Source organism: Haliotis cracherodii, unplaced genomic scaffold, assembly GCF_022045235.1.
Source record: "Haliotis cracherodii isolate W230 unplaced genomic scaffold, xgHalCrac1.p SCAF_4, whole genome shotgun sequence".
Taxonomy (NCBI): Eukaryota; Metazoa; Mollusca; class Gastropoda; order Lepetellida; family Haliotidae; genus Haliotis; species Haliotis cracherodii.
In genome coordinates, this window is record NW_027266297.1 from 5,483,450 (window position 1) to 5,496,600 (window position 13,151).

Below are 13,151 nucleotides of genomic sequence, written 5' to 3' on the forward strand. Positions count from 1 at the left end.
CGTTTGTTTTTTTTCACCGGCTTCAACCAAACATTCCTCATTCAACACTTTCCGTTACGATACTTTCGTCACGACATTGTTCCTAACAGTTTTCCATAGCTCGATTATTTTATCCGAAATATGTATCTAAACATAGGGAATTGAACTATTTACATAACATGATCCCTGTCTGTTATAAGGGAAAAGTGTTTTGGGTCTTATGATTTGGCAGTTAGATCCGTGTAGGGTTTGTCAAGCTTCTCGTCTTGGTCACGTGATGCGACGTCAAGAACGTCATAATCACCACGTGACTTGACTTCAGGTGATGGCGGTGTGGCAGCTAGATTCGTGTAGGGTTTGTCAAGCTTCTCGTCTGGGTCACGTGATGCAACGTCAAGAACGTCATAATCACCACGTGACTCGCCTTCAGGTGGTGGCGGTGTGGCAGTTAGGGTCGTATACGGTTTATCGGGTGGCTCGTCTGGGTCGCGTGATGTGACGTCAAGGACGTCATACACCCCACGTGACGCGCTCTGATTTTCTTGACTTCCGGTGTTTTGCGTATTCACACCTTGTTTATCACCACGTGACTCGCCTTCAGTTGATGTCGGTGCGGCAGTATGTTCCGTGTCAGGTTTATCGGGCGGCTCTTCTAAGTTACGTGATGTGACGTCAGTAACGTCATAATCCCCACTTGACTCGCTCTGATTTAGTTGACTTCCGGTGTTTTGCGCAGTCACACCCTGATAATCACCACGTGACTCTCCGTCACCTGATGTTGGTGTGGCCGTTAGGTACGTGTGCAGTATATGGGGTGGCTCGTCAATAACGTCATAATCTCCACGTGACTCGCTCTGATTCTCTTGACTTCCGGTGTTTTGCGCATTCACGTCCGGATTTATATCATTAACGATGTCATCATATATATCCCGTTCCTGTGTTCTTTGTGTTTGTTGTCTGAAAATAAATTTTGATTAAAGACCATATTATATTTGCATTGAGGACAAGACTTAGTATAGCCTTTGCGCAGGTGTTGTGTAATGTTTTACGACGCATGCCGTAGATTTATTAAGAAAATGTTAAAACGAGGACTAAAACTGCCGATGTGAAAATTAATACCAGTTTTATTTTAAAAGTCCTCCTTTTTAACTGAAAGGAATTGCTTCAAACTGTATTTGAGAGTTTTAAAGAAACAGCTATGCTAATATAGACTTGATGCCAGTTAGTAATGCAGCATTCCCTAACCATGTCAGTGATACACTGAGTGTACAGACATATATAAAGAAGACATGTACACACACGTTTGGTTAATCAATGTAAATACGTGTCTATTTTTCATTTTTTTCCTTCTCCGTAATTTACTGTATTAAATGTAATTTTGCTCAAACTTGGAATTTTACGGGACAGGGCCATGTTATTTGTGCTGCTTTTGTCTAATGCTCTGCATGTGAATACAATACGTGAAGATCCGGGTTAGAATTGGTTTTCAGTAACCCATGCTTGTCGGACGATATGACTTACGGGATCGGGTGGTCAGACAAACTGAACTGGTTGATGCAAATCCTCGTATCCCAATTACGTATATTGATGCTCATAATGTGAATCACTGGATTGTCTAGCCCAGACCTGATAATTTATAAACCGCCGTCACAGACCGGGAATATTTCTGAGTGCGGCGTTAAACACCAAATAAAGACACACATACAATCTGTTTGAACAAGAAACGTGGTGGACATGAGAACTCAGTAACAGTTTTGAACCCGAAATCTATCCACTTACCGATGTCTCCGGGCGAGAAGGACACCTACTGAGACAAGCACTGCTATCACCGCAGTTATTCCCGTTCCAACAAGACCAGCCAACAAGGGGTTTATGCTGGGCTGTAACGCGGCATCAACTGGAGACACAAAATGTATATTTGTCGTCTCTCATTTTTCCAAGTAAAAACAAATTTTGAAACAAAAATTAGGAGTTTGACTGCTTTATGTTGGAGGAAAGCCTGAAAGTGGTTCAGAGCTCTGACTTTTATCACTATGGTCAAACCCACTAGCACAGGTTTGAATAATCTTCAGAGAAAAACATAATAATTAATTGGTTATTTTATGTAATTTTCTTCTTACCTTAAAGGTTGATGTGATAGAAATGTGTTATGGCAACAAATAAAGGAACTGAACTAAAGACACTGAATATCTGAATATCTACCGTGGGTTGTGTTGTTTCTGTTGTACATGTATCCATCGCAGTTATCTCCCTTCCATCCCAGCACGCACGTGCACATGTCGTTCACGTGATCACAAGCGCCCTCATCACAGGAGTTGCTGCAGAGATTCCCACAGTCCCCTCCATATTTGCCAAGTGGACATTCTACCGGAGAAATAAAAGTCATTCTTAGTATTTCAGACTTTTTAAGTGTACAAATATGCATCACAAATGCAACAGATATATGGAAAACTACAAACTATAAGTTTTGACTGATTGGATTAGTGATCAATGACTTTCAAACAAGAATTGACTTCTAATTTATGTGAGTTTAATGGAGTACGCACTTTCAATATGTGACGTTTAGGTGTATAAAAAAAGTGAAGCCTCACCAAAAACCTTGATATCTTTAAATCCGATATGACACAGCTCTGCCTTAAGATCTAAGGATACCTTCATAGTTAGTGAGTGAGTTGGGTTTAACGCCACTTTTAACAGTATTCCAGTTATATCGCGGCGTGTCAGCTTAATGTGGGAGGAAAGCCCGAAGTGATGCAGGTCTAAGACGTTTACCCCATCGGTGAAACCCAAGATCACGGGTATGGTGCTGACAAACCTAGAAACGTAATCGGGGCGAACCGAGATTCGAACCCAGAATCATACGTTTCTCGCATGCCCAAGGGACGCAACTCTGCACAGCGCATCTCGGCGCCTTAGACGACTGGGCCACCCGTGCCGCCTGGATACCTTCACAGGTAGGATTGAGCAAAACATTCAGACAATCATATCTGACTTCTGTAACTTCAAATGCATATTATATGGCGTGCTATTATATGATTGTGGACTTGTATACACACTGTCGTTTCTTAACCACTCATAGCTTGGTATGCCATCATTAACATTGTATTTACGACATCAATCAAAGAAAAGCTACAGTACAATTGTTCAGAGGACGTGATAGAGCACGGTTTATTTTACCATACAATTATAAAACTATATAATAACATAGGAAGGTTTGATAATTCATAAATGACTTATACATTATTTGAATGCTAAAATAATGCCTCATCATGGTCAACCTTTATTCCTATCGAGGGCACGGGTGGCCCAGTCATCTAAGGCGCCGCAATTCATGTGATGGGTTCGAATCCCAGTTCGCCCCGATTATGTTTCGAGGTTAGTCAGCACAATACCCCTGCTCGCGAGTTTTTCCAAGGTGATAAACGTCTGAAAACCGCGTCACTTCGGGCTTTCCACCCATATCAAGCTGACACGCAGTTACATAACTGGATAATAACTAAAAACAGCGTAAAACCCAACTCTTCAGCCTTCACTCCTACCATCACTCCGTCACCCTTCACACCTACCATCACTCCGTCACCCGTCACTCCTACCATCACTCCGTCACCCTTCACACCTACCATCACTCCGTCACCCTTCACTCCGTCACCCTTCACACCTACCATCACTCCGTCACCCGTCACTCCTACCATCACTCCGTCACCCTTCACTCCTACCATCACTCCGTCAACCTTCACTCCTACCATCACTCCGTCACCCTTCACTCCTACCATCACTCCGTCACCCTTCACTCCTACCATCACTCCGTCACCCTTCACTCCTACCATCACTCCGTCACCCTTCACTCCGTCACCCTTCACTCCTCCCATCACTCCGTCACCCTTCACTCCTACCATCACTCCATCACCCTTCACTCCATCACCCTTCACTCCGTCACCCTTCACTCCTACCATCACTCCGTCACCATTCACTCCGTCACCCTTCACTCCTACCATCACTCCGTCACCCTTCACTCCGTCACCCTTCACTCCTACCATCACTCCGTCACCCTTCACTCCGTCACCCTTCACTCCTACCATCACTCCGTCACCCTTCACTCCGTCACCCTTCACTCCTACCATCACTCCGTCACCCTTCACTCCGTCACCCTTCACTCCGTCACCCTTCACTCCTACCATCACTCCGTCACCCTTCACTCCGTCACCCTTCACTCCTCCCATCACTCCGTCAACCTTCACTCCGTCACCCTTCACTCCGTCACCCTTCACTCCGTCACCCTTCACTCCGTCACCCTTCACTCCGTCACCCTTCACACCTACCATCACTCCGTCACCCGTCACTCCTACCATCACTCCGTCACCCTTCACTCCTACCATCACTCCGTCACCCTTCACTCCTACCATCACTCCGTCCCCCTTCACTCCGTCACCCTTCACTCCTACCATCACTCCGTCACCCTTCACTCCGTCACCCTTCACTCCTCCCATCACTCCGTCAACCTTCACTCCGTCACCCTTCACTCCGTCACCCTTCACACCTACCATCACTCCGTCACCCTTCACTCCGTCACCCTTCACACCTACCATCACTCCGTCACCCTTCACTCCGTCACCCTTCACACCTACCATCACTCCGTCACCCGTCACTCCTACCATCACTCCGTCACCCTTCACTCCTACCATCACTCCGTCAACCTTCACTCCTACCATCACTCCGTCACCCTTCACTCCTACCATCACTCCGTCACCCTTCACTCCTACCATCACTCCGTCACCCTTCACTCCGTCACCTTTCACTCCTCCCATCACTCCGTCACCCTTCACTCCTACCATCACTCCGTCACCCTTCACTCCGTCACCCTTCAATCCTACCATCACTCCGTCACCCTTCACTCCTACCATCACTCCGTCACCCTTCACTCCGTCACCCTTCACTCCTACCATCACTCCGTCACCCTTCACTCCGTCACCCTTCACTCCTACCATCACTCCGTCACCCTTCACTCCGTCACCCTTCACTCCTACCATCACTCCGTCACCCTTCACTCCGTCACCCTTCACTCCTACCATCACTCCGTCAACCTTCACCCCGTCACCCTTCACTCCTACCATCACTCCGTCACCCTTCACTCCGTCACCCTTCACTCCTACCATCACTCCGTCACCCTTCACTCCGTCACCCTTCACTCCTACCATCACTCCGTCACCCTTCACTCCGTCACCCTTCACTCCGTCACCCTTCACTCCGTCACCCTTCACTCCTCCCATCACTCCGTCACCCTTCACTCCTACCATCACTCTGTCACCCTTCACTCCTACCATCACTCCGTCACCCTTCACTCCTACCATCACTCTGTCACCCTTCACTCCTACCATCACTCCGTCACCCTTCACTCCTCCCATCACTCCGTCACCCTTCACTCCGTCACCCTTCACTCTGTCACCCTTCACTCCGTCACCCTTCACTCCTACCATCACTCCGTCACCCTTCACTCCGTCACCCTTCACTCCTACCATCACTCCGTCACCCTTCACTCCTACCATCACTCCGTCACCCTTCACTCCGTCACCCTTCACTCCTACCATCACTCCGTCACCCTTCACTCCGTCACCCTTCACTCCTACCATCACTCCGTCACCCTTCACTCCTACCATCACTCCGTCACCCTTCACTCCTCCCATCACTCCGTCACCCTTCACTCCTACCATCACTCTGTCACCCTTCACACCTACCATCACTCCGTCACCCTTCACACCTACCATCACTCCGTCACCCTTCACTCCTCCCATCACTCCGTCAACCTTCACTCCGTCACCCTTCACTCCCTCACCCTTCACTCCTACCATCACTCCGTCACCCTTCACTCCGTCACCCTTCACTCCGTCAACCTTCACTCCGTCAACCTTCACTCCGTCACCCTTCACTCCTACCATTACTCCGTCACCCTTCACTCCTCCCATCACTCCGTCACCCTTCACTCCTACCATCACTCCGTCACCCTTCACTCCTACCATCACTCCCTCACCCTTCACTCCTACCATCACACCGTCAACCTTCACTCCTACCATTACTCCGTCAACCTTCACTCCTACCATTACTCCGTCAGCCTTCTTCACTACCATCACTCCTATGTCAGTATTAGCTGAATTTGGGTCTAACATTAATGTCTCGTGCTTGAGCTCTCAGATACACATATACCATTTCTACCAGAAAAGTAACATGTACGTCTAGTTTTAACAATAAGATCAGCATTAGAACCTATACATTTATAGCATATTTGATCGTCAACACATGACACCGACGTTTCAGTATTTTCACCTATGTTACTACATGAAACATGAGTACTAAACTTGTCTTTTTGTTGTTTCGTCAAACGGTTTTGAAAACAAATGTTATACAAAGAAATAAAAAAGTTGGTCTTACCTCCGTAAACGTACACTTCAACCAACCCGAGTTTGGCCTCGGTCGAATCTGTGCTGATAAGTGTGATGGAGGAGGAGTTGACGACGTTCCTGCACGTGATCCTCAGCGTCGTAGCCGTGATCCAAGCGTTCGTAGCGTCACACGGCATGTCCGTGTCTCTGTTTGTTGTTGTCATCGCTATTGCACGCGTTCCTATAACCATGGAGATGTGCACTCTTTACAGGTCGCTGATTTTACTACTAAAGGTAACAATTGTGTTATTGTCATGATGAAAAATACATTTGGCGTTAAAAACACATTGATTGTTCATTACAAAGATTCACTGGTTTGTGGTACATCACCTGGGTCACGTGCTTCAATAGTTAGGTACTAGGTGCTTACTTCGCAAGAATGTACCTGAACAACTTCTTGATGTCATCACGTGGAAATCATATTTGGTTTTCGTTTTGCGGTAAGCATTGCAAATTGATATCAGTAATGCGTTACACTACCGTAATTCCATGGCACGTTGACATCAACCCAGACTATCCAGGCAGGGTGTTGTAATTCCACTCTCCGTGTGGAGTTCAGGGAAGATCCTGTTGATGAGACGGTCGACTGGGAACCGTCTACAGCAGAAGACGAACCCAAGAAACTACTTGATTTTGTTGTTGATTCGTCGTAGGCAATGTTGTCTGTGTCATGTGAATCAAAGTGCAAGGTTTAGTTGAGGATTTAATATATTTTAATTATTGCTTAATAAAAACAAACATCGCACGTTTCGGAAAACGGGACACATCGCGTTTTCTGTCCATGACAAAGCTTTGAACCACCAACACTGACGGAAACAGTTAGTAAAGTTTACTAAGTTAGTGAATGTCACGGTCCAATCAGACACTAGCATATTAGTAGACTTTACTAATCAGTTGGTATGTTTTTACCAGGTGGCCTATTGTCACTAACTAAAAAGGGTTGAGTATTGATCACATATACTTTCATTGTCAGATTCCTGTATGAGAGGAATAATATTAGGCATACAGTAACAACACATTTAAGAACACAAAGATGTTTAGGTGGGAATCGAACTTGCAAACTATCGATTTGTAGTCCGTCACCACCAGTGCTACCGAGACTATCGTCACAAATGTCAATTTTCCTAGCCACCATTAGCTTAGTTTAGTGTTAGTTTTGTACCAAGTTCGTTGTTAGTCTTAGTGGTATATGCAAATGCCTGTGAATTTGATTTGACAATCTTATTTCAATATATAATATACACCCATATTTGACTTATATCATGCACTTCATTAAACATGTTTAAATTCTAAACAATTTGAAAGATATTTAAATTCTAAACATGTTTAAAGGTGTTTAAATTCTAAACATGTATAAAGGTGTTTAAATTCTAGGCACGTTTAAAGGTGTCTAAATTCTAAACATGTTCAAAGGAATTCAAATTCTAAACATTTTTAAAGGTGTTTAAATTCTAGACATGTTTAAAGGTGTTTAAATTCTAAACATGTTTAAAGGTGTTTAAATTCTAAACATGTTTAAAGGTGTTTAAATTCAAAACGTGATTGGATTATGGGGATGTTGCGTTTAGGTGGTCTTGAGGCCAAGATGCGATAGCTCATTTCATGTTTTAAGACCCTAAGTGTGTTTAGATAGAACACACCAAATGGACATACCGTTGAAGGTAGTCAATACGTTGCTCACTACGTATATATTTAGTGCCGTATTAGGCCTACCACTAATGCCAACGCTGTAAATATGTGATATTTGACACTGGAAAGTATCGAAGTGGGGATTTGTTTGACCTTCTGAAAATGACAAAAGAGTTGAATTTCTATTTTCTGACATGACACAATGTAACTTGTTTATCCTTAACTGATCGGCCTCTACTAAACAGTCTGACCCGCTTAAGCTTTTCTTGTAAAACCTTCATTGAGTAACTGTGCTTCTCGATTGTTTTAAGTGTTTTGGAAGCTCAGTAAAACTATTTGTGCAACACGATTTTATACAATTTGTGACCGTTATTTTCCTTAACGCACAAAACATGAAACACAAGCCCTGAATATCTCACGACTGAAGACTTCCCACAAGTCTGATTAGTGGTTTGGATACATGTACATGTAACCCGGGAGACTTACATTCTACATAGTTATTTTCATTGTATTATTGTATTTATGACGTTTCCTACTGTATTATCATTAATTTAGCGTGAACATTAACTTTGAATTTCATTATATCAACTAAGCCTCAAATCTTGTCACCCCGTCTCCATTAAGTATGTACCTATATTCACCAGACAAACAGATGAAACGGTAACATTAAAGGGATTACCTGTAGAACTCCCAGCCAGTATTCCTGCTGTCACAGTGATAAATATTACACCGACCATTGTGCCTCTCCGTTAGTGAAAGTAGCCCTTTCGAGATAGAGAGGCGTATATGTCACATTGAAGAGGTCGGATGTTACTTTGACTCACCGTGAGGCTTGTACAATGGTCGGAATGGTACAATGGGGAAACAGTTCATGTTCCAGGCGACCCATAACACGGAAACAACATGGTATTATGTACAAGTGATGACAATGCACTGATAGTCTTGATTATTTCTAACACACAGTTCTGACGCTCTATGGCTAAAACTCTTTTCAAGAGCCAACTGTATAGTGACTTCGGAGTTCAAACATCACATCACTATTATTTGGACAATGACCTATGAAAGGTGTTATTTCTCGGTTCATTTGTCTGAGAAAGAATTCTTCATTCACTTTAGGATTCATAGAAATACCACGTAAAGCATATTTTATTATATTATACTATATTATAACCGTTTATGACGAGGGGAATAGTATTTCATGTATCCTCAACCCCTCTTCCCGAGATGTAAGCAAATAACTTTCTTACCGCCATGTTTATCATTATCACAATTTTGTAAACAAATAATCGATACTAAGAACTTGTTTGTCAACATATTGTAGGGTGAGCTCCGGAAGACAATTTGTTTATGTAGGGACTCTGTGCATCACGTACATCTAAAGTCAATGGTAATTTGCATTAAGCGACGCCGTTTCATTGTAATGAGGTTGAAGACGGCGGTGTATTTTTTCAGTTGCACAGCGCTGTATCAAAACATGATTCATCATTTCGTTCATTTATGTAAGTCCAAATAAGAATTAATAATTTCTCCTAGGTATTGATTAGAAAGGACGGTCACTGGCGTTGTCAGACTTGACACTGTAAGACATCCGTGGCTAATCAGTAAACAGAAGGATGAACCAGGAAGCACGCCTTCATTTGTTAAATACTAATGTTCCCTCTGTGAAAGAAAATGTACAGTAAAAAAAATCTGAAGACACGTTTATCTTTCATATTACTGGTGTATTCATATCAATAAACTGAGAAATACGTTTTCATAAATCATAAATATCTCACTCAAGCGAGCATAATGTAATTTTTAATGTATTATGGGACCGATGATGTATTTACTGAATAAAATTATCTTTCTAAAAATGTTCGAATAGGAACCCTTTGTGTAGTATTTGTCTGTTATTTCTTGACAAATCATTTTCTTTTGGATTACTGCTGACCTTGATCTGTATAAATCGTGTAACTGTGAAAAGTAATGCAAGTGATTTTCTCATTCATAAAGTGACAGAATGTTTGCGTATGTGCGTGCGTGCATGTGTGTGCGTGTGTATGCTTGTGTGTGTGTGCGTGCGTGTATGTGTGTGCGCGTGCGCGCGTATATGTGTGTGTGCGTGCGTGTGTGTATGCGCGTGTGTGTGTGCGTGCGTGTGTGTGTGCGTGCATGATTCTTTGTTGTACGACTTTTGAACAAGACAGGATTTAAAAGGTTTTAACCGAAACCCTATTCAGAAATATCTGAACGATTACTGGTTAAGCAATTATTACAATCATAGACCCTATTTAGGGTTTATTCCTTCTCTTGTACGTGTGTTTCAACTTATTTGTGTATTGCTCTGCTGCAGTTATGTATTTTCAGAAAACGCGTAACCAGTCGGTTTGAAATACTTTGTCTGTCGCGTTTGGGCTCTTAACACACCGACTCCTTCAGATTCCCAGCTCGAAATGGTCCCCAGCAACCTTTGCTGATTAGACGACAACATGGATCGAGTATAAGGCTTGGTGACCTTAAGTATATCATCGTACACCGACAGCGTGGAAAGTTGCGCACAATATCAATCATCGAGCCTGACGACCCAATCAATTTAGTCGCTTTTTGTTCGTGACACTATTTCTTTCCCAAACAACCAATAATATAACACTGTATACATTAAAAACCTCAAAATCCTTACGTTAGAAATGAAATGTATTCAAGTAAGAAGTGAGTGAGTGAGTATGGTTTTACGCCGCTTTTAGCAATATCCAGCAATATCAGGGGGAGGGGCAGCAGGAAAAGGATTCACACATTGTACCTATGTGGGGAATCGAACACAGGTCTTCGGGGTGACGAGCGGAGGCTTTCACCACAAGGCTAACCCAGCGCCAAGTAAGACGATGATATAATATATATGTTGGAATAGAGCCGTGAAGATCCGGGGTGGAATAGGTCTTCAGCAACCCATGCTTGCCGTAAAAGGCGACTTTGTTTGTCGTAACAGGCGACTAACGGGATCGTGTGGTCAGGCTGAACTGACCACACTGAACTGGTTGATGCATGTCATCGTATCCCAATTGCGAAGATCGATGCCCATGATGTCAATCACTGGATTGTCTGGTCCAGACTCGATTATTTACAGACCGCCGTCATAGAGCTGGGATATTGCTCAGTGCGGCGTTAAACAACAAACAAACAAAAAATATTGCAATATATATACATGACATTTCAATGTACGATTAATCAAGACGTCCAATGCCAGCGAATAAGCCATCTCGATTATCTGCCGAAACATATTCCATAGGCAAAAAGGGATGAAGACTACCTGAATGGATTATGGGATGACACCAGGTATTAATGACAAGTGTAAGCATGTCCTGCTTCAGCAACAGTACCCGCAGTTCACTCGATTTTCAATCAAAACGTTAATGACAGCGTGTGAGGATGTGTGAAAACGCCGTGTAAAGATTGAATATTATTGTGCACGTGAGTGCGTTCGAGTGTGTGTGTGTGTGTGTGTGTGTGTGTGTGTGTGTGTGTGTGTGTGTGTGTGTGTGTGTGTGTGTGTGTCTGCTTGTACAGGTACAAGTCCGTACTGATGACAATGTAATAGTGGTAGCCAACTGAGATATCACGCCGCAGTTTAACATGAATACCCTACTCAAACACAGTATACTGACTCCGAGCAGACCAATTCTTGCTTTAGCCCTTTAATGCCGAGCGCCAGTTAGGCTAAGAACAAGTACCATCTTTTAACATCTTTTGCTATCTTTCTTGGGACCGACCACCGGACCTTTCATGGCGGACGCTCTACCACTACGTCACGGAGGCGGTTGTGAGGGTCATAGCATATTATAGCACGGCGTATCATGTTGACAAGCGACGTAGTGTTTTAATCATTTCCTTTGCTACATTTGCTGGTCCCTGAATTATATTTGTCTTATACTGATTTAGGGGGCACGGGTGACCCAGGCGTCTAAGGCGCCGCGATTCGCTGTGCAGAGTTGCGTCCCTTTGGCACGCCAGAAACCTATGATTGTGGGTTCGAATCACGGTACGCCCCAATTATGTTTCCAGGTTTGTCAGCACCATACCCGTGCTCGTGGGTTTCACCGAAGTGGTAAACGTCTAAGACCTGCATCACTTCGGGCTTTCCTACCACATTAAGCTGACTCGCCGCGATATAACTGGAATATTGTTAAAAGCGGCGTCAAAACCCAACAAACTCACTTACTTATACGGATTCACTTGGATTTGAAGCTTGATATTCCAGAAAAAACAGTTTGAAAGGATTTTTTCTCACATGTTACAGAAACTCCAAGAAAACGTAAAATACATTAACGTCACACATTCTTTTCAGACAAAGGACTGTTAGGAAATCAAAGCAATTTACTGATACATATATATAGCAACATCATTGTCATTTGCATACAAAAGAATCAATTTCAATCCGGAATTTCGTCCCATACATGTACAATTACAAAACATAAATGAAATATATACAAATTCCTTGCTTATTTCAACTTATATGACATGCATAACACGCTACCCATATCAAAGTACACCACTGAAAATGTGAGTTGGTTATTTTGTTACCTGTCCGATGTATCAGATCAAAGCTAACAGCTTAGCATAACAAGGGGGATAACTGTGTGTCTAGTAAAGCAAAGACTAAAACCACAATTACGCTATATACAAGACTATTGGAATACTTCGGACGACAAAACTTATTATACATGATTTCCAATATGTTGCTATGAAGTTTAGTATACATAAGTTTATAACTCATTCAACACTGGCGTTTTTAGACGAGATTTCTTATAAATATGGACAGGGTTTAGTCGCCTTTATTAACATATAAATCTGCAACCACTTATGAGATGAAACTGACAACTTAACACAACAAACTGGGTTAACTGGGACTAGTTAAGCAATATATATATAAATATATATATATGTATATGTATAAAACAGAATCATAATCGTTCAACAAGGTCTTACATAGAAATATTCAATGCAAGTGTTCAGAGGACGCGAAAAAGAATTTATTGTCGACCATAGAATATAATATATAACCCAATGGGGTTGTTTAATATCGTGTTCAAGATCATTGCACGTATACAATGCACATCCGAGGGAGAGAGAGAG

The 13,151-nt window shown here is 43.0% G+C and overlaps 2 protein-coding genes across 2 annotated transcripts; both read right to left on the reverse strand.

Annotated features, from left to right (window-relative positions):
* Positions 1 to 8,802, reverse strand: LOC139479867 (uncharacterized). Its single transcript, XM_071262768.1, has 6 exons — positions 8,722 to 8,802; positions 6,894 to 7,076; positions 6,403 to 6,594; positions 2,182 to 2,343; positions 1,759 to 1,876; positions 1 to 936 (listed from the first exon to the last, which is right to left on the reverse strand). The coding sequence occupies exons 1-6, from the start codon at positions 8,777 to 8,779 to the stop codon at positions 198 to 200; spliced, it is 1,452 nt and encodes a 483-aa protein (XP_071118869.1). The 5' UTR covers positions 8,780 to 8,802; the 3' UTR covers positions 1 to 197.
* LOC139478265 (uncharacterized PE-PGRS family protein PE_PGRS46-like) lies at positions 3,441 to 6,101 on the reverse strand. Its single transcript, XM_071260679.1, has one exon. It carries the CDS (start codon positions 6,099 to 6,101, stop codon positions 3,441 to 3,443), a length of 2,661 nt encoding a protein of 886 aa, XP_071116780.1.
* Positions 8,803 to 13,151: the final 4,349 nt, after the last annotated feature.